Genomic DNA, 21,469 nt, shown 5'->3' on the forward strand with positions numbered 1-21,469 from the left:
TAGCGGTGTAGCCTCCTGCAATGTATTTGATGGTATCCAGGTACTGTGAGATACATGGATCAGCAGGTGGTTTGATGGGGAGGATGTAGAGAAGAGCAAACTGCCCAGGAGCTTGACAGATCCGAAAATGGCCATTCCGTGCTCTAGTTGTAGAATAGAAAGATTTGTGCTGTAGATGATTTATTTGACTCCTTCAGTTATTTATAGGTTCAGTTGTAAGTGTTACGGTATGAAAGTGATTACAACCAGTAATAACTAGACACGCTTAAAGCATAGAGGCTGTTGTTTCGTGTTATGTGTATGTGGTCTTGGGTACGTCATCAGGCCTCTCAGACTTTGCTCCTTCAACTACAGCACTAATAAAAGTAACAGGAATGTGCATGCTGCTTTGTAGTTTTTATCTGAGTGGTCTTACGTAAGTGGTTTCCTTCTGTCTTTACAGTGCTCCAGTCGAGAGAATTAGAGGGAGAAAGTGACTTCCTAAGATCACATAGCCTAAGAATAGAGGAACCGAGTCCCAAAGCCAGCCCTTCTAGTGTCCCAGCCCAAGAAATATGGTCTGGCCTCCTCTAACATGTCTAAGATTTTGTGATTTTTTTTTAAAGTTCTCCATTTGTTTGAAATAATTTACCTTTGATTATCTTACTTGTTTGGTTTTTTGTTTTTTTCTCCTAAACTACTATTTATTCTCTTACTTCTGGATGGGGAAAGTAGCTAAGGGATGGAGTTCTTGTCTAAGGTTCTGGATTCAATCTCCAGTACCAAACTTTAAAATAACTAAATCTTCCCAAAGCATGTATTGAAAGTGGAGCAATACGAGCTTCTCATTAAAAAATTTGGATTAAGCCGGGCAGTGGTGGTACATGACTATATTCCCAGCACTTGGGAGGCAGAGGCAGAGGCAGAGGCAGGTGAATCTTTGAGTTCAAGGCCAGCTTGGTCTACAGAGTGAGTTCCAGGACAGTCAAAGCTACACAGAGAAAAACTGTTTTGAAAATCGGGGGTGGGGGAAGGATTAAGTAAACTGTGTTTGCTGGCACATGCTTATAATCCCATGTAGTTAGGGGAGCAGTGGGGATCCAGAGGAAAATCACCTTTGAGACCAGCCTGGGCAGTGATACTGAGACTCTGACGTCCCTTCCCACTAAAATAACATTCTGGGTCGATTGGGGCTTTGTGATTTTTGATAACTTTTTTAGATATTGAGCCATAAAGTCTGAAGATCACTAAAGAAATTTGTTTGGCGTTTTAAAAACTTTAGTTACTTGGTGTGGCTGTTTAACTTGCATGTTTGGCTGTACTCTACATGTATACATGACGCTGTACTCTACATGCATACATGACGGCTGTACTCTACATGCATACATGACGGCTGTACTCTACATGCATACATGCACAGCTGTACTCTACATGCATACATGCACAGCTGTACTCAAATGCATACATGACGACTGTACTCTACATGCATACATGACGGCTGTACTCTACATGCATACATGACGACTGTACTCTACATGCATACATGATGGCTGTACTCTACATGCATACATGCACAGCTGTACTCTACATGCATACATGCACAGCTGTACTCTACATGCATACATGATGACTGTACTCTACATGCATACATGACGGCTGTACTCTACATGTATACATGACGCTGTACTCTACATGCATACATGACGGCTGTACTCTTCATGCATACATGACGGCTGTACTCTACATGCATACATGCACAGTTGTACTCTACATGCATACATGACGGCTGTACTCTACATGCATACATGACTGTACTCTACATGCATACATGACGGCTGTACTCTACATGCATACATGCACAGCTGTACTCTACATGCATACATGCACAGCTGTACTCTACATGCATACATGCACAGTTGTACTCTACATGCATACATGACGGCTGTACTCTACATGTATACATGACGCTGTACTCTACATGCATACATGACGGCTGTACTCTTCATGCATACATGACGGCTGTACTCTACATGCATACATGCACAGTTGTACTCTACATGCATACATGACGGCTGTACTCTACATGCATACATGACTGTACTCTACATGCATACATGACGGCTGTACTCTACATGCATACATGCACAGCTGTACTCTACATGCATACATGCACAGCTGTACTCTACATGCATACATGCACAGTTGTACTCTACATGCATACATGACGGCTGTACTCTACATGTATACATGACGCTGTACTCTACATGCATACATGACGCTGTACTCTTCATGCATACATGACGGCTGTACTCTACATGCATACATGCACAGCTGTACTCTACATGCATACATGCACAGCTGTACTCTACATGCATACATGATGACTGTACTCTACATGCATACATGATGACTGTACTCTACATGCATACATGATGACTGTACTCTACATGTATACATGACGGCTGTACTCTACATGCATACATGCACAGTTGTACTCTACATGCATACATGCACAGCTGTACTCTACATGTATACATGACGCTGTACTCTACATGCATACATGCACAGCTGTACTCTACATGCATACATGCACAGCTGTACTCTACATGCATACATGACGCTGTACTCTACATGCATACATGCACAGCTGTACTCTTCATGCATACATGACGGCTGTACTCTACATGCATACATGCACAGTTGTACTCTACATGCATACATGCACAGCTGTACTCTACATGCATACATGACGACTGTACTCTACATGCATACATGACGATTGTACTCTACATGCATACATGCACAGCTGTACTCTACATGCATACATGCACAGCTGTACTCTTCATGCATACATGACGGCTGTACTCTACATGCATACATGCACAGCTGTACTCTACATGCATACATGCACAGCTGTACTCTACATGCATACATGCACAGCTGTACTCTACATGCATACATGCACAGCTGTACTCTACATGCATACATGACGCTGTACTCTACATGCATACATGCACAGCTGTACTCTTCATGCATACATGACGGCTGTACTCTACATGCATAATGCACAGTTGTACTCTACATGCATACATGACGGCTGTACTCTACATGCATACATGCACAGCTGTACTCTACATGCATACATGACGATTATACTCTACATGTATACATGCACAGCTGTACTCTTCATGCATACATGCACAGCTGTACTCTACATGCATACATGACGGCTGTACTCTACATGTATACATGACGCTGTACTCTACATGCATACATGCACAGCTGTACTCTTCATGCATACATGACGGCTGTACTCTACATGCATACATGACGGCTGTACTCTACATGTATACATGCACCGGAGACCCGAAGAGGGCATTGAATCTCCTGGAACTGGAGTTGGGGGTGATTGTGAATCAGCGTGTGGATGCTAGGACTTGAACCCAAACCCCAGTCCACTGCAAGAACAAAAGTGCTCTTAACTACTGAGCCATCACTCCAGCCCTGTTTGACTTGTTTTATTTTTAAGATAAAGGCATGGTTTTTCTTACAAATAATGTTCCTAGTAAAGATTTATTTAATTATTTATCTATTCTTTTTTTTTTTTTGAGACAGTTTCTTTGTGGTTTTGGAGCCTATCCTGGAACTTACTCTGTAGACCAGACTGGCCTTGAACTCACAGAGATCCACTTGTCTCTGCCTCCCAAGTGCTGAAAATAAAGGCATGCACCACCACCAGCAAAAGTTTATTGTAAACTGAGAGAATTTTTAAAAAATGCTTTTAACCTAATGATAAAAGAAACAATTTTTTTTAAAAAGGACCCTAGTATGTGTTCCTAAGAAGGGATTTCATTTATTTATTTACTTATTTATTTTATTTATTTTTTGCCTGCACTTGTGTACATTTGTGTGCTATGCAACTGCCTGATGCTTTCAGAGGCCAGAAGAGGGCATCATCAGATCCTCTAGATCTGAGTCCCATGTGGGTGTTAGCAGTCAAACTCTTAAACAGCTGGGGTGGCTCTCTCTTTTACTCTTAGTCTTGGAGCAATAGATAGATAGATAGATAGATAGATAGATAGATAGATAGATAGATAGATAGATAGATAGATAGATGATAGATAGATGATAGATAATAGATGGATAGATAATAGATGGATAAATAGATAGATAGATGATAGATAGATAGATAATAGATAGATGATAGATAATAGATGGATAGATAGATAGATGATAGATAGATAGATGCTGTCAAAAGCCTTCGAGTTCAAGAGTTGAACTGCTAATTTGTCTAAAAGGCTTCATTCACTTGTTGCTATTTTCCTGTGTAGTGATAGGAGCGGAGGGGCTGCGTCCCCAGCACCCTGGCTGCCTGGCTAGCTTATACCCCGAAATAATTACACGGACACTGTATTCTTTTAAACACTGCTTGGCCCATTATATCTAGCCTCTTCTCGGCTAACTCTCGCACCTGGACTAGCCCATTTCCAATCATGTGTTGTAGCACCCCAAGGTGCGCTTACCGGGAAGATTCTAGCCTACGTCCATCCTGGGTTGTAGCTGAATTGCGTCTGTCTGCCCAGGAGAGGAGAGGATGGCGTCTCTGAGCTCACTTCCTCTTCCTCCCAGCATTCTGTTCTGTTTACTCCACTCACGTATGTTCTAAGCTATGAGCCCAAGCAGTTTGTTTATTACTTAACCAATGAAATCAACAGATTGATATATGACACTCCCACATCATTCCTGGGTGGTAAGTGGTTAAGAACCTTATTAACACCTGGCTCCAGTTTTAAACTGAGCAAAGAGCTCTTCAGTGGGAGGTCCCAGTGTCGTCCATGGGCACTGTCCACAGGAGGAAAGTCTGGGGACTGTCACTGCTGGGGCATGGTTCTGGATCTTCAGACTCTAGCCAGTCTGCACTTCATTCCATAGTGGTGGTGTTTGTGTGGATTCTGTTTCTGGAATCTGAAATTCTCCCTCTCCGTCTCTCTCATCTTTCTAGAAAGAAGTTCTCTGAATCAGTAAATTTGCACTCATCAGTTTGTTTCAGTAGACTTTCTTGGAAACTTGTCCAAAGTAGGCTAAGCGAGTCTTAGTAATTTTTAAGGACAGGTTAAAAGTTAGAGGTAAGGAGAGTTTTTGTTTTTTTTTTCTTTCCCAAGCAGAATAGGAAATAAGATGTTTCCGTCACTGATGAAGGGAGTCTCTGTGTGTGGTCAGTTTATGGCCCCTGTCGCCAGCACTGCTGCCCACCATTAAGTCTCTTGTCCCAGGGCATTCAAAGGTGATGCCATAAAGTGCATGTGGAGGCCCTGATCTCAGATATGTGTACAGAAACCGCAGATTCACAAGTGTGCAGAAATCTAAATAACAGCTCCTGAGTTAAGGAACTGGCAGTTATGGAACTCACAGTCTCTATATTTAGTAGGCAAGACATCATTATATGGCTTATGTTATTCCTTATATGTTTGTAAATTTAAGTACTTGTATTTGTGGCTGTGCATGTTTAGCAGTATCCTGATTTGCTTATTTGTATTAAAGTTATCCTTTAATAGTTTGGGGTTATGTCTGTAGTTTGAAACTTAAACTATCCCTTATCTGCTGTTCACCAAAGGTGAACTTGCATCATGCATTGTTCAGTCATTGCACAACTATTATATGTAATGGAACTATATGACTGGGTCCGTGATTTGAATCTTAGTTATTTTACAGAAACTATTTGGATAATGATGATTCATATGTAGAGGCTAATTTTCCAATGCATTTTTTTCATCTGGGCATTTCTTCGGGATTTATTCACATTTATGTTTTTGCTTCTGATTTTAAAATGACTTTCCTTTGTTGTAGGATGAGCAGTTCTTAGGTTTTGGCTCAGATGAAGAAGTCAGAGTTCGAAGCCCCACAAGGTCTCCTTCAGGTATGGCCAATGAAGCATGTGCTATAGTCTACATTCTCTTTGTAGAATGTGGCTTCTTCTGCCTTTTTGCAAGTAACAGATGATCTGCCCTCATGGGCTGGGAAGTGACTCAGAAACTAGACTGCATGGGATGGGTTCTGCTGTCTGTGCTTGCTAATCTTTCACCGTGTGTTTCTGGGTCATACTTGGGCATGGGAGGTAGGCTTCCACAGACTAGTTTTGGGAAATCATTTATCATTTTCTATTCTATGATAGTATTTATGCTTGTGTATATGGGGGGGGGCAGGGATTGGCCCTTATTTTTTTTTTTTGTAGAGATGAAATTTAGTGTACTGTTGTAAAAGGTCCCAAAACAACATGGTGATATATAACATCATTTTACCTAACCCTTAAAAGGTTGTACTAAAATAAAGAAACTGGAAATTATGTGGGTGTTTCCATTTATTAGCATTGTTTATCGATGTTTTCAACAAAGTTCTAGATCTCTAAGCAGTTTTCTCAGATGTAAGTGGACTTCAACTTTACCAGCTTGGATAGTTCAGTTCTCTGGAGGAGAGGCTGAGAATCTTTCAGTGGGAAACACGTTCCTCGTCTTGCCACCTTCCAACTTGTATGGTTTTGTTTATGTGGATAAACAGACTAGTTAAATATTCTGTTGTTAGATGTTTTTACTCTGTTTATGATGGTTGCTGCCATTTGGGTATCACTTAAGAGTCATTATATGTTACATAGTCATTTAATTAGATACCCAAGCTGATCACTTTTGTTTCCCCAAAGATGGTATTTCTATCTTGTGACTGGCACCAGTGACTTAGACAGTGGCAGTGGTTTCTTTAAGAGGTGATGAAATGGTAAATTTTTATATAGGAAAGGAACGTTAGGGATCTTCTGCTCTGACTCTTCATTAACAGTTGATAAAAATGAGGACACAAAATGACATAAGCAGTTAGATGGAGCTGGTGTGCGGCCTTGAGTGTAAGAAGTTAGCAGCTAAGTTAGGGCCCTTCTCTTCTCCACTTGTCTATAAAGCTTCTTTTAAAAAGTAATACGGAAGAGGTTTCCAGAGTTGCTGGAGTCCTCTGGGCAGCCCTGTCAATGGCCCACAGTGCTTGAGGGCTCAAGTCCACTCTTAACCTCACAGCTCTTGCACAGTGGTTTCCCCGTGAGGTTTTTCTTGGCTTTCAGTTTACAATGAAAGTTGTTTTAAAGCATCTGGATATGTTTTACTTAAGTGAATTGTTATCTGCTTACAGTCCATTACTTTTGTTATCATTAGTATATTGATAATTGATTTGTAAACTCTTATTCTATTAAGGGGAGTCTCCTAAGTTACGTGGTGAGGAATGCATTTGTGTTTGTGTTTATGTTACAAAGTTCAACCATAAGACTTTGTTGATTTCTGTTGTGTTGGAAAGCAGCTCCATAGCACAGATATTCATAGAGACTGCAGTCTCCTTTGGTGCTTGGTGAGGGAGGTTTTGGTCTCAGAAGAGTGTTGTACTATATAGCCCTGAGAATAAGAGAATACCATAGGCTTTTTTGAGGCAGGGTCTTAGCTTTGTCTTTGTAACCCAGGTTGAGATGAAGCTCACTGTGTAGCCCCAGCTAACCTTGAACATGAGGTGATCATCTTTTCTTAGTTTCCCAAGTGCTGGCATTACAAGTGTGAGCCATCATGCCTGGCTGCCATAGTCAGTTCTTACTGCATTTTAAATACAAATTTTGTTAGGTGTTAGAGACAGTTTTGCTCCTTGACTGTCTTGATAGTAGCAAGTTGAACATCTTTATAGCTTGGGAAATTCCTCTTTGCAGCAAGAGCTCAATGTGTGGCCCTGCCTGGAACCCCACAGCCAGATGAGGTTGACCTTTAACTTATGGGTAGTTTCCTGCCTGCCTCCCTAGTGTAGGGGTTACAGGTGTACGCCATCCCATCTACCCATTTCCTCTTATTTAGAATAGCAAAGATCAGTCTTAATAAATTGTTGATTTAACCTTGAATCAGTTAAGGTTAAATCTTTGTATAACTTGTGGCTAACTAGTTAAAGAAACCCTAGAAAAGAGCAAGCTCATAACACAGGCCACCGATGAGCTCTCAGGAGCATTTCCTTCAGAGAAAAACTTCTTAGTCTGTTTTGCTAGAACAGATTAAAAAAATACAGGATGCCAAGCTCCTCAGAAAGGTGGCTTTGCCCATGAAAGTTGATAATGTTACTTAAATTTATTCAAGGCCATAATTATACATTGAAAAGTTGGAATTTTTACTGTTGTCATCATCTTGGTTGGGTTGAAGTTGGTTTTTGTTTTGATATATTTTTTTTAAGACAGGGTCTCTGTGTAGTCCAAGACTGATCTGGAATCACATATACCCCAGGCTGATGTCTGATTTGTCAGCCTCCTGAGTGCTGCTGCTCTTAACTTTGGGAAGAAACACGCTCTTAAATGACACTTTTGGTGAGCTGGATAATATAGGACAGATTTTTTAAAAACAGTTTTTCTTCAATTTTAGAAAAGGAAAAAAACCCTGCTTGTGTGAGGAATGGCAATTTGTTTTCTAGGTCACTTGTTCAATTAAAAACCTTACTTTGATTTTTGTACCCCAAAAAGTTGAATACTTTTTTTCAGGTGTAATGTTACTGACTTGATTTCTTTGAGGTAAATATTCAATGAAAAATTAAGCATAATTAAGATATAGTATTGACTTGGTAGTCCCAATGAATTCAGTACAAAATGGCCTGTGCTAAATGATATTCAGCCTAGTTAAGACCTGAACTACACAGCTAAATATGTGCTCTTCATTGTTTAATTTCTATACACAGTTAAAACTAGTCCTCGAAAACCTCGCGGGAGACCTAGAAGTGGCTCTGACCGAAATGCAACTAGCCTCCCAGACCCACCTGTGTTCTCCCCTCTAAGTAAATCAGAGACCAAGTCTGCAGACAAAGTCAAGAAGAAAGATTCTAAGAGTATAGAGAAGAAGAGAGGAAGACCTCCTACCTTCCCTGGGGTGAAAATCAAAATCACACATGGAAAGGACATTTCAGAGTTAACAAAAGGAAGCAAAGAAGATAGTCTGAAAAAAATTAAACGGACCCCTTCTGCTATGTTCCAGCAAGCCACAAAGATTAAAAAATTAAGAGCAGGTAAACTCTCTCCTCTCAAGTCTAAGTTTAAGACAGGGAAGCTCCAGATAGGAAGGAAGGGGGTACAGATTGTAAGACGGCGAGGAAGGCCTCCATCCACAGAACGGATAAAGACCCCTCCAGATCTCCTCATCAACTCTGAACTGGAAAAGCCCCAGAAGGTCCGGAAAGATAAGGAAGGAACACCCCCACTCACAAAAGAAGACAAGGCAGCAGTCAGACAGAGCCCTCGAAGGATTAAACCGGTCAGGATTATTCCTTCCTCTAAAAGGACTGATGCGACAATCGCTAAGCAGCTCCTGCAGCGGGCAAAGAAGGGGGCCCAGAAGAAAATCGAGAAAGAAGCAGCACAGCTGCAAGGGAGGAAGGTGAAGACACAGGTCAAAAATATCCGGCAGTTCATCATGCCTGTGGTCAGCGCCATCTCCTCGAGAATCATCAAAACTCCCCGACGGTTCATCGAGGATGAGGATTATGACCCTCCCATTAAAATTGCGCGACTCGAATCCACACCAAACAGTCGGTTCAGCGCCACCTCCTGTGGATCTTCTGAGAAGTCTAGTGCAGCTTCCCAGCACTCCTCTCAGATGTCTTCGGACTCCTCCCGATCTAGCAGTCCCAGCATCGATACCACCTCAGATTCTCAGGCCTCTGAGGAGATCCAGGCACTTCCTGAAGAGCGGAGCAACACCCCCGAAGTTCATACTCCACTGCCCATTTCCCAGTCCCCAGAAAATGAGAGCAATGACAGGAGGAGCAGACGGTATTCAATGTCAGAGAGAGGCTTTGGATCAAGAACAACTAAAAAATTACCAACTCTGCAAAGTGCCCCACAGCAGCAGACCTCCCCCTCTCCGCCTCCACCTCTCCTTACCCCTCCCCCTCCACTCCAGCCACCCTCCAGTATATCTGACCACACACCTTGGCTTATGCCTCCAACTATCCCCTTAGCATCGCCGTTTTTGCCTCCTGCTGCTCCCATGCAAGGGAAGCGGAAATCTATTTTGCGAGAGCCAACATTTAGGTGGACTTCTTTAAAACATTCAAGGTCAGAGCCACAGTACTTTTCCTCAGCCAAGTATGCCAAAGAAGGTCTGATTCGCAAACCAATATTTGATAATTTCCGACCCCCTCCACTAACTCCCGAGGATGTTGGCTTCGCCTCTGGTTTTTCTGCATCTGGTACTGCCGCTTCAGCCCGATTGTTTTCACCACTCCATTCTGGAACAAGGTTTGATATCCACAAAAGGAGCCCAATCCTGAGAGCTCCAAGATTTACTCCAAGTGAGGCACACTCTAGAATATACGAGTCTGTGACATTGCCTAGTAATCGAACTTCTGTTGGAGCATCCTCTTCGGGATTATCTAATAGGAAAAGGAAAAGGAAAGTGTTTAGTCCGATTCGGTCTGAACCAAGGTCACCCTCTCACTCCATGAGGACAAGAAGCGGAAGGCTTAGTACTTCTGAGCTGCCACCTCTCACTCCCCCGTCTTCTGTCTCCTCCTCACTAAGCATTCCTGTTAGCCCTCTTGCCGCTAGTGCCTTAAACCCAACTTTTACTTTTCCTTCTCATTCCCTCACTCAGTCCGGGGAATCTACAGAGAAAAGTCAGAGACCAAGGAAGCAGAGCAGTGCTTCAGCAGAGCCGTTTTCATCGGACAGTCCTACTCTCTTCCCGTGGTTCACCCCAGGCGCTCAGCCTGAGAAGGGGAGAAACAGAGACAAGGCCCCCGAGGAGCTGTCCAAAGACCGCGGTGCTGACAAGAGCATGGAGAAGGATAAGAGTAGAGAGCGAGACCGGGAGAGAGAGAAGGAGAATAAGCGGGAGTCAAGGAAAGAGAAAAGGAAAAAGGGCTCAGAAATTCAGAGTAGCTCTGCTTTGTATCCTGTGGGTCGGGTTTCCAAAGAGAAGGTTGCTGGAGAAGATGTTGGCACTTCATCTTCTGCCAAAAAAGCAGCGGGGCGGAAGAAGTCTTCATCACTTGATTCTGGGACCGATATTGCTTCTGTGACTCTTGGGGATACAACAGCTGTCAAAACCAAAATACTTATAAAGAAAGGGAGAGGAAATCTGGAAAAAAACAACTTGGACCTCGGCCCACCTGCCCCATCCCTGGAGAAGGAGAAAACCCTCTGCCTTTCCACTCCTTCATCTAGCACTGTTAAACATTCCACTTCCTCCATAGGCTCCATGTTGGCTCAGGCAGACAAGCTTCCAATGACTGACAAGAGGGTTGCCAGCCTCCTAAAAAAGGCCAAAGCCCAGCTCTGCAAGATTGAGAAGAGTAAGAGTCTCAAGCAAACTGACCAGCCCAAAGCACAGGTACTTCTCGCTTTGCTGTTAAAACCAAGTTTACTGAGCCCTTCTTGGAGCAAGTCTTAGCTAGGCAAATGTTTGAGCTGCTAGGAGATAAGGTGGTGGTGTGTGCAGTGGTTTTTCAAGGACCAGTAGCATTTTTCGAGAAGTAAAAGATTGTGTTCTAATGTAACATAGAGGGGACAGTAGGTACAGATGGCGGCTAGTCTTAGGGTGCAGCAGTAGTTGGTTTCTGTATATTGGCTTACCAGCTAGGACTAGCTAGCTAGAGCTGTATACGTTGATGGCAGATCATAAGTTGGTTAGATATACTTTGGCTTCATTTAATTGCATTTACAACATGCACAGTAGTGTTTGTTGCTTATCTCATATTCAGGGTCAAGAAAGTGATTCATCAGAAACCTCTGTGCGAGGACCCCGGATTAAACATGTCTGCAGAAGAGCTGCTGTTGCCCTTGGCCGAAAACGAGCTGTGTTTCCTGATGACATGCCCACCTTGAGTGCCTTACCATGGGAAGAACGGGAAAAAATTTTGTCTTCCATGGGAAATGATGGTAAGTCAAGGAAATCAACCTTGGAATTGTGAGCAGACCTATTTATTTGCTTTCATTCCTAGATGCCAATAAACTCTTCATAGTTCATTAGACTGGATTTAAAAAACAGAAAAACAAACAAAGCCAGATAGTTGGAGGGGATTCAGTATTGGAAGATTTTGTTAGAGGGAATGCCTCAAAAGGAAAATGTGAGGTGCTCCAGAAGACTGGTGTTGCAAATATAACTCCTGAAAGGGGAGAAGTCAAGTAAGAAGACCCTGCCTAGACTGCCATGCAGTAGAAGAAAGGTTTGGCAAGGCTGTCAGAGGCATCTCATATCCAAAAATGTTAGTGCTTCAGCCACACTGAGAACCTGCCAGGGAGCAGGTCCTTTGTACCAATGGTTTTCAGAACGTAGCAGCTGGATCCCTTGGATACTTCCTAGAATTAGAGGTCTCTGAGGCACTGTATTAATTAGGGTTTCAACTGCTGCTGTAATAAATACCAGGGTCCAAAGCAACTGGGGAGGAAAGGGTTTGTTTCCTCTTATAACACCCAGGTCACACTCCATGCTGAGGGAAGGCAGGAGCTAAAGTGGAGGCTGTGGAGGAGTGCTGTTTCCTGGCTTGCCCTCATGACTTGTTAGCTTGTTTTCTTAGACAGCTCGGGACTGTGCCCAGGGGTGGCATCACCCATAATGGCCTGGGCCCCCACTCTTCAGCTGCTCATCAAGAAAATGCCCCAGACTTGACTATAGGCAGTCTGGTGGAGGAGGCATAATCTCAATTGCAATTCCTCTTCCAGAGAAGTCTAGCTTGTGTCAAGTTGACAAAAACAAAAATAACCACCAGGACAGGCAAATTGTCATGATTGCTGTGCAGTTCCAAAATGCTGGGTGCTTTCTCTTAACAGAGTTAGTCATCTAGATAGAATTCTGAGACACATGGAGCTTATTTTTGATTTTCAGTTAGATTGCTTTGTTTTTGTTTTTAAAAAAATATTTATTTATTTATTATGTATACAATATTCTGGTCTGTGTAAATGCCTGCAGGCCAGAAGAGGGCACCAGATATCATTACAGATGGTTGTGAGCCACCATGTGGTTGCTGGGAATTGAACTCAGGACCTTTGGAAGAACAGGCAATGCTCTTAACCTCTGAGCCATTTCTCCAGCCCAGTTAGATTGTTTTGTTTTCAGTATTTGGATTTTTGCTTTCACCAAGCTATAAGGAGTAGGCATTTGGAAACATTTAGCTAATTATTTTAAGTGAGTTCTTTGTATGGGTATATTATAAATTTTTCCATTTTGACTAGCAATTCAAATAAGATTTAGTGGATCCAGTGATACAAAGGGACTTTGGGAGTTTTCAAGAAGGAATTAGACATTCCCTGGAAACTAAAGACACATTTCTTTAACAGATAAGTCATCAATTGCTGGCTCAGAAGATGCAGAACCACTTGCTCCACCCATCAAACCTATTAAACCTGTCACCAGAAACAAGGCTCCCCAGGAGCCTCCAGTAAAGAAAGGGCGGCGATCGAGGCGATGTGGGCAGTGCCCTGGCTGCCAGGTACCTGAGGACTGTGGTGTTTGCACTAACTGCTTGGACAAGCCCAAATTCGGTGGCCGCAATATAAAGAAGCAATGCTGCAAGTGAGTGAGTCTTACTCGGAGGCAGTGACCTCATGGTCACAGAGATTTCTCTTTACCCCTGCTTTGTCACAAAGATGCTTCAGAAAACCTGGTGGTCGCACCAATCTGCTCAGGTTTCCAGATTACTTTTGTGATGTGATGAGGTTTAAACTAAGTATTTGTGGCAGTATCATCTAGTAGAGCATTCTCAACAGTGAAAATGGTCTTTTTGTGCTCAGTTTAGTATGGCAGTCAGTCGCTACATGGGGCCGTTGAGTACTTGGCATGTGGTTAGTGTGACTAAAGAGCTACATTTTAAAAGCTGGTGGTGGTGGTGGCGCATACCTTTAACCCCAGCTCTTGGAGACAGGTGGATCTCTGTGAGTTCAAGGACAGACTGGTCTACAATGCAAGTTCTAGGATTGTTACAGAGAGAAAACAAAAGAAAAAATTAATTTTAATTATTTTATTTTAAATATCTGCATGTAACTAGTGTCTACTGTATCAGCCAGGGTAGCTTTGAACAGTTTCTAAAACTTGACAAATCAGGGACCAGAGCGATGGGTCAGCAGTTAAGAGCATGGGCTGCTCTTTCAGAGGACATGGGTTCAGTTCCCAGCACCCATATGACAGCTTACAACATTCTATAACACTAGTTCCAGGAGATCTGAAACCCTCTTTTGGTCTCTATAGGAACCAGACATGTACTTGTTACACATACATACATACATACATACATACATACATACATACATACATATAGGCAAAGCACCCATACATATAAAATAATAAAATAAAAATTTTAAATATGAAACAGAATAAAATAATACTTTAAAAACGTGACAAATTTAGGCATAGGATATTTTTGACTGACTGAAATTACTATTAATTATTATCACTGGGGTGTGTACATCCTTCCCTGCACATATGGCTGCGGAGGAGGTGTGTCTGTGGTTGGGTCCTACTCTAGCACTCTTCTGCTTTATTTTCTTGGTTTCGTCCTGAACTTAGCCTATGGCTAAGAAGCTCCAGAGCCACCCTGACACCGGGACTACAACCTTATAGGTCCACATTCATTCTTTTTTATTTTCTGAGACAGGGTTTCTCTGTGTAACAGCTCCGACTGTCCTGATGTAGACCAGACTGGCTTTGAACTCACAGAGATCTGCCTGCCTCTGCCTTCCAAGTGCTGGGAGTAAATGCGTGCGCCACCGCACCTGGCTTCACATTTAGATTTTTAACATAAATGCTAAGGGTTTGAACTCAGGTCCTCATGTTTGCATAGCCTTTTCTTTTTTTCTCCTCCCACGGATCTGTTTCCCAGCTCTTGTAGTCACTTTTAGTTTTATAGCATTCAGGAAACTGGAGACATTTTTTGCCTAAATCTCTGAACTTTTTTTTTAATTTAATTTTTATTTTAATTTTGACTTTTGAGACTTGAGGTCTCCATATGCATTCCAGGCCTGCTTCAAACTTGTTATCTTTCTGCCTCTGCTTCCCAGTACCACAATTGTAGATCTGTAACACTGCATTTGACTTTCTTACTCTTTCAAAATGTTTTCATTCATATGGGAGTTTTTGTGGGTAGGGCGGTCAGTCTGGGGCTTGAACATTGCCTGCAGATGTGCCAGTCCAGTGCTTGCATGGAGCTATACTCTCAGTCCAACACACAGAGGTTTTGATACAGACTTTTAAAGTTTTCTAATTTTCCAGTCAGTTTGTGGGCATACTTTCTGCCATCTGGAATGATTTTTTTTTTAATGTATTAGGATACTTGTATAAACAGAAATTCTGGCAAGTGGGCCTCCTACACAGTGCCTGGCACAAGAGATATTTACCAAATGAATGACATTAAAGCTATTAACATAAAATATAGTTGACATTTTTTGTTGTTTACTCTGGGAATATAGTTTCTAGGAGACAAGAAGTAATTCTAAGCTGGCTGTGGAGGCTCATGCCTCGAATCCCAGCACTTGGGAGGTAGAGGCAGGAAGGTTGCAATGAGTTCAAGATTAGTTTGGATCATACAGTGAGAATATCTCAAAAAAAAATTTCATGTTTTGGTTTCTGAACTTTAGCAAGAATCTTGTCTTGAGATACTTTAGAGGCAAGAAGTAATGTAATTTACTTATGTAAAAAGGTGCACAGACTCCATTTTCAGGTGGCTGGATTTGATGTGAGCAAGGCATGTAGCTCATGGCAGACTGCTTGCCTTACACATATGAGACCTGATAGTCACCCCCCAGTTCCAAAAATAGAACCTTTGTTTGGGGCCAGGAGGATATTGAGCTGAGGATGAATTCAGTGCAGGTGGAGTATTCAAGTTAGGTTTAAATTTCATTAGATCTAAACTAGGGTAAAATATATCAAAGCTGTGAGATGCAGCTGTAGTTTTGTAGTAGCAAAGGACTCGGCGATTTGTAGTTGCTGCTTGTGAACATGAACAGTGAGTCCCATGAGAGAGCAGTAATCACGTGACTAAGAAATACTGATCGTCATGGCAGGTGCACACTGATGCCAGCACCTGAGGAGCACGGCAGGGGGACCAAGACTTCAGGATCATCCTCTGCTATACAGTGTACCGTGGGCTATACGGACCCTGTCTCAGAACAAAACAGGAAGGACAGAAGGCAGGCAGGAGGGAATCAGTGATAGCCTGTGTGGGGTACAAGTTGAATTACAAGAAATATTGAATTACAAGAAATGTTAGTCCCGTTTCAAAGATAATATGACATTTGCTCCTTTCAGATCCTAAAGGTAGGTAAACCTGCTGACCCAAAGATTTTAAAGGTTCAGATTAACCTGAGGAATAAGTAATCCATGTTCTGCCAAGTGACCCTGAATAGCGACTCACAGTTTTCTGCAGAGAAGTGAGCATGTATTTCATTTTTTTCTCTTTTAAATGCAATATGTTTTATACGGTATCCTTTGTTATCCTAGGATGAGAAAATGTCAGAACCTCCAGTGGATGCCGTCCAAAGCCTACCTACAGAAGCAAGCTAAAGGTAGTGGTGAGAAAGGCCTCCCGCATCTGTACTTTAATGTCATACAGCTGTGCACATTCAGTGTAAAGAGAATACTAGGTGTTTGTTTTTGTTTTTGTTTTTCTTTTAAAGTACTGCTCTCTCCCGGGGAGTTGGTGGTTGTTGAAGCTGGATGATAGGTACATGGGGGTTCATTTGACTCTTCTTTTTATATGGGGGTATGCTTGAAATTTTCCATAATTAAGAAACTTGTTTAAAATTCATGTAAAAAAATATACCTCTGCTCATTTCCTAGAGCAATAAAATCTCTCTGCATCACCTGCTCAGCATAGCCTCAACTTTGTGGAGACTTTGGGCGCCAGCTTTGGCTGCAGGAGACTGAGAACGAGACTATTAGAGATCTCTCTGTGTTTCTCTTTTCCCTGAAACTTTTCTCACTTATGGATAGATGATCTTGTTTGTTCTCCTAGCTGTGAAGAAGAAAGAGAAGAAGTCTAAGACCACTGAAAAGAAAGAAAACAAAGAAAGCACTGTTGTAAAGAGCTCCGTGGACTCTGGTCAGAAGACTACCCTACCAGCACGGGAGGAGCCTGCCCCAAAGAAGAGCAGCAGCGAGCCTCCGCCCCGCAAGCCCGTGGAAGAAAAGAGTGAGGAAGGGAGTGCCCCTGTGTCTGCGCCTGCACCTGAACCCAAACAGGTCACCACTCCAGCTTCCCGGAAATCCAGCAAGCAGGTCTCCCAGCCAGCGCCAGTCATCCCCCCTCAGCCTCCCAGCACAGCAGCACCGCAGAGAAAAGAAGTTCCCAAGACCACTCCAAGTGAGCCCAAGAAAAAGCAGCCTTCACCACCAGAGCCAGGTGAGTGCTGAAGGCAGGAAGAGTGGTGGAGTAGCAGGCCAGCCAAGAAGCCCAGTGCCTCACACAGGCTGTCGGGGCCTGAATGCTTGTATCCTTGTCGTTGTTTGCACCTGTTTGTTAAAGGAAGTGGATTCTTTACTGTTATGTTACAGTAAAACCTGATGCAAAGCGGAAAGTTAGATTAGCCGTGTTGCCATGTTTTCCTCTTTGAGGTCTAGAGAGTATTTGCCTGCCCCTCTCTCCACAGGCCATTTGGTCTGAAAGCAGTCATTGCTGGCATCAGACCAGAATCTCTTTTGAATCCTTTAGGTCCAGAGCAAAGCAAGCAGAAAAAAGTGGCCCCCCGCCCAAGTATCCCTGTAAAACAAAAACCAAAAGACAAGGTAAGAAGAGATCTGATTCTGCGATTCCTTGGGGATATATTTGTTCCGTTCTGTAGGGAACAGCCTTGACCGTGACATTCTCCGGACTGAATGAAACGGTCTTCTGCTTCTTTGTAGGTGGCTCTGGCATCTCACAGAATTAAGGTGTAGGCTTTAGCCCTTTTGGTTTGGTTGGTGTTTTGTTTCTCTGGTCTCTTTTGCCTTCCTCTTGGTGGCCTTGCATGTTGTAGTCTGGGCAGCAGTTTATTCTAACAGCCTCTGAGTACTTAAAGAACATTTGTTTATAAAAGTAATCCCTACCTCGGCCCACTGTTTCTTTTATTGTGGATGGAGAGAATTTCAGAATTTTCTGAAGATTATCCTTTCTTTGTCTTGAGATAGGGACTCACTATGTAACTCTTAAACTGGCCTTGAACTCTCAGCAATCTCCTGTTTCAGCATCTAAAATGAGCCACCACACCTAGCTCCCTCTCTTCTTCTATAGAATGCTTATTCTGAGACATGTTTTCCATAGCTAAGAATTGGCATTTGTGTTCTCATCTGTTGCAAATATGAGGATAGTGACTTTTTTCCTACATCTATTTTATGTCTTAGGAGAAGCCACCTCCAGTAAATAAGCAAGAGAATGCAGGCACTTTGAGCATCCTCAACCCTCTTGCGAATGGCATCAGTTCTAAGCAGAAAATCCCAGCAGATGGAGTTCACAGGATCAGAGTGGACTTTAAGGTAAAAGTGTTTAGTGATCATGCCTTTTCAGCAGTATGACCTAAAGGGTGTGTGTTGAAAGAGAAACAGCACCCACTAGAGGTATGAATAAGAACTATATTTAACAGATGGTTTCAAGTACGGGAGCCTAGTTGGTTTTCTGAGACAAGAGTTTCTCTGTGTAGCTCTGACTGTCCTGGACTCACTCCTATAGACCAGGCTGGCCTCAGACTCACAGTGATCTGCCCGTCTTTGCCTCCCAAGCTCTGGGATTAAAGGTGTATGCCACCACTGTCTGGCCAAGTTAACAGTTTTTTCAAACAGCCATTCTTTTTGGACTAACGGAAGTGAAATAAATACTCTTGGCATTCTGGTGTCATTCTGTTTTTATGCTTTTTGTCCTTGTTTTGCCATTGTAAAGCTTTTCTAAGTGATCTTTCTCTCTTTTTCCACAGGAAGATTGTGAAGCAGAAAATGTGTGGGAGATGGGAGGCTTAGGGATCTTGACTTCTGTCCCCATAACACCGAGAGTAGTTTGCTTTCTCTGTGCTAGTAGTGGGCACGTAGAGGTAAGGCATCCTGCTTGTCTGTCTCCTGTGTGATGGTGGGTCACTGTGCTGTGCACAGAGAAATGGCTATTCATTTTGTTAATAGTTAGCAGGTACTGTCCCCTTACTTAAATCAGCTACTGAATTTTTTTTAATTTTAAGAAAGAATCTAGTGGTAAATATTTTCATCTCTTTAATATAGTACTTTGGTTTTTATATTAAATATCTGTGAATATAAAAAGCTCTTAGCAGTTATTAAGAAATGGAAAAATACACTGCAGAAAATGGACAAAAGATAAAGATAATTCATAAGATGACAAAAACATTGTTCATATGATTGTTTTTTAAGTGCTGGGGTTGCTTCAGACATAGCAGAGATGGAGACTGTTCAGTCTGCAGGTGCTGGTGACTACTCCGTGCCTCTTCCTTCATAACCAAGGGCTTTGCGTCCAAACCCGCCCCACCCACAGAAAATGTTTCCTTTTGTACATCAGTCATTGACTTCTGCAGTGAAGCCGTTTTTCTTTTGCAGGCCATAACTGTTCAATTTAAATTGTGTTTACCTTTGCATAGTAATCTTAGAATTCCTTATTTTAAAAAGAATTGGGAGGTGGCGGACACCTTTACTCCCAGCACTCGGGAGGCAGATGTAGGTGGATCTCTGTGAGTTTGAAGCCAGCCTACAAAGCCACTCTACAGAGCAACTTCCAGAATAGCCAGGGCTGTTACACAAAGAAACCCTGTCTTGAAAAACCAAAAAATAAGATAAAATAAAATGAAATAAAGAAGACTTCGAGAGCCAGCGTGTAGCGCATAAGCTTCACTCCACACTCAGGAGGCAGGGGCAGATGGGTCCTGTGAATTTCAGACCAGCCAGAGCCACGGTGTAAAACCCTGACGAACAGAGGCTGGAAAGGTGGCTCAGTGGTTAAGAGGCTTACTGCTCTTCAGAGGACACAGGGTTCAGTTCCAGCCCCCACATTGGGTGGCTCATTACAACTCCAGCTTCAGGGGATCCAGTGTCTAATTCTCTGCTGGCTTCCCACACCCAGGTGGCATCCACTCATACCAACACAATACACATAAACAAAGAAATAAGTCTTTTAAAAAAAATTAGAGTGACCTGCACTGTTGCAAATTATGATCATTGCTTGAGGAATTTTTTCCACTTAAATTCTTTCATGGTAACACATTTCAGGCCGTTGGGGGGGGGGGCACAACACACGACCTCCTCCGCCTAGATTCTCCAAATGTGAATAGAGTTCCTTTTTCTGCTTTTGCTTATATGTATGTATTTTTCCAAAATACAAAATGACTCCCAGTCTTTCAGCTCAGATCAAGTGTAAAATAAAGAATGAAATGTATACACACCCATACACATATAATCCATTTCCTAAAAACTGTGAGCAAGCTTTAAACAAAAGCCGTTGTGCTTCTATGACTGTATTTCCTGGTGCATCACTGGCCCCTAATTGCAGGCTTGACCACTTGTCCCTGTAATAAACAGTTTTGTTTTTATTTTGGGGGTTGTATTTTTTTTAATATTATTTTCATTATTTTTCTTTCTTTTTTCTCCGAAACAGGGTTTCTCTTTGTAGCTTTGTAGCCTGCCCTGGAACTAGCTGTTGTAGACCAGGGTATCCTTGAACTCACAGAAATTCACCTGCCTCTGCCTCCTGAGTGCTGGGATTAAAGGCGTGTGCCACTACTGTTTGGCAGCTTTCATTATTTTTAATAATAATGTGTATGTGTGTCTGTGTTGCGGTATGTACATTTGAGTGCTGGTATTAAAGACATGCGCCACTACACCCGGCTTAAGCTTATTTTTAATAGTTTTGGCTATGAGACAAAATTTGTGTACATTGCACAAGGGAGGTTGGGTGTGCAGGTTTCTTCATGTACATCCTGTTGACTGCAGGATTCACACTTTGGTGCATTGGGAAATGGTATTTTCACCTGTGGATCTAGGACCTACAGTATGTAGCTATTATTTCTTTCTGCACCTTGGTTACACCCCTTTTTCTGATCTTGCTGCAGTTTGTGTATTGCCAAGTGTGTTGTGAACCCTTCCACAAGTTTTGCTTAGAGGAAAATGAGCGCCCTCTGGAGGACCAGCTGGAAAATTGGTGTTGTCGCCGCTGCAAATTCTGCCATGTTTGTGGAAGGCAGCATCAGGCTACAAAGGTAGACCGCCTTCTGCACCAGAATTTCGTGTTGTTATTACTATCTCCGCTGACAGTTTCTCTGTCTGTCTGAAGATAACTTGTTGATTTTTCTTTTAATTTCTGGGAAATAGCAGAAAATGACTTTAGGAAATAAAATCCAAAAATAAGTAAAATCTATCTGATAAATTTACTTATTACGGAGTGGCTTTTGAGAGGATAAGCCTCTTTCTTGGGGAGTAAGCAATGCATGACAAAATCTACAGTGTCTTAGTCGGAAGCTGAACAGGATCTAATGAAGGTGATTTGT

The 21,469-nt window shown here is 42.4% G+C and overlaps 1 protein-coding gene across 6 annotated transcripts in view; it reads left to right on the top strand.

The window, feature by feature from the left end:
• Window positions 1–21,469, top strand: part of Kmt2a (lysine methyltransferase 2A) — an 85,892-nt gene that overhangs the window by 26,243 nt on the left and 38,180 nt on the right. For 5 of the 6 annotated variants that reach the window (XM_075966115.1, XM_075966114.1, XM_075966117.1 and 2 more), the window contains exons 2-11: window positions 5,827–5,896; window positions 8,713–11,360; window positions 11,731–11,908; window positions 13,307–13,541; window positions 16,461–16,525; window positions 16,975–17,361; window positions 17,671–17,744; window positions 18,339–18,470; window positions 18,905–19,018; window positions 21,035–21,181. In XM_075966115.1, the coding sequence (XP_075822230.1) occupies window positions 5,827–5,896; window positions 8,713–11,360; window positions 11,731–11,908; window positions 13,307–13,541; window positions 16,461–16,525; window positions 16,975–17,361; window positions 17,671–17,744; window positions 18,339–18,470; window positions 18,905–19,018; window positions 21,035–21,181 (4,050 nt within the window). The remainder of the gene's footprint in view (window positions 1–5,826; window positions 5,897–8,712; window positions 11,361–11,730; window positions 11,909–13,306; window positions 13,542–16,460; window positions 16,526–16,974; window positions 17,362–17,670; window positions 17,745–18,338; window positions 18,471–18,904; window positions 19,019–21,034; window positions 21,182–21,469) is intronic. The other variant, XM_075966118.1, reaches the window with a different exon arrangement.

This window comes from Microtus pennsylvanicus, chromosome 3 (assembly GCF_037038515.1).
Source record: "Microtus pennsylvanicus isolate mMicPen1 chromosome 3, mMicPen1.hap1, whole genome shotgun sequence".
Taxonomy (NCBI): domain Eukaryota; kingdom Metazoa; phylum Chordata; class Mammalia; order Rodentia; family Cricetidae; genus Microtus; species Microtus pennsylvanicus.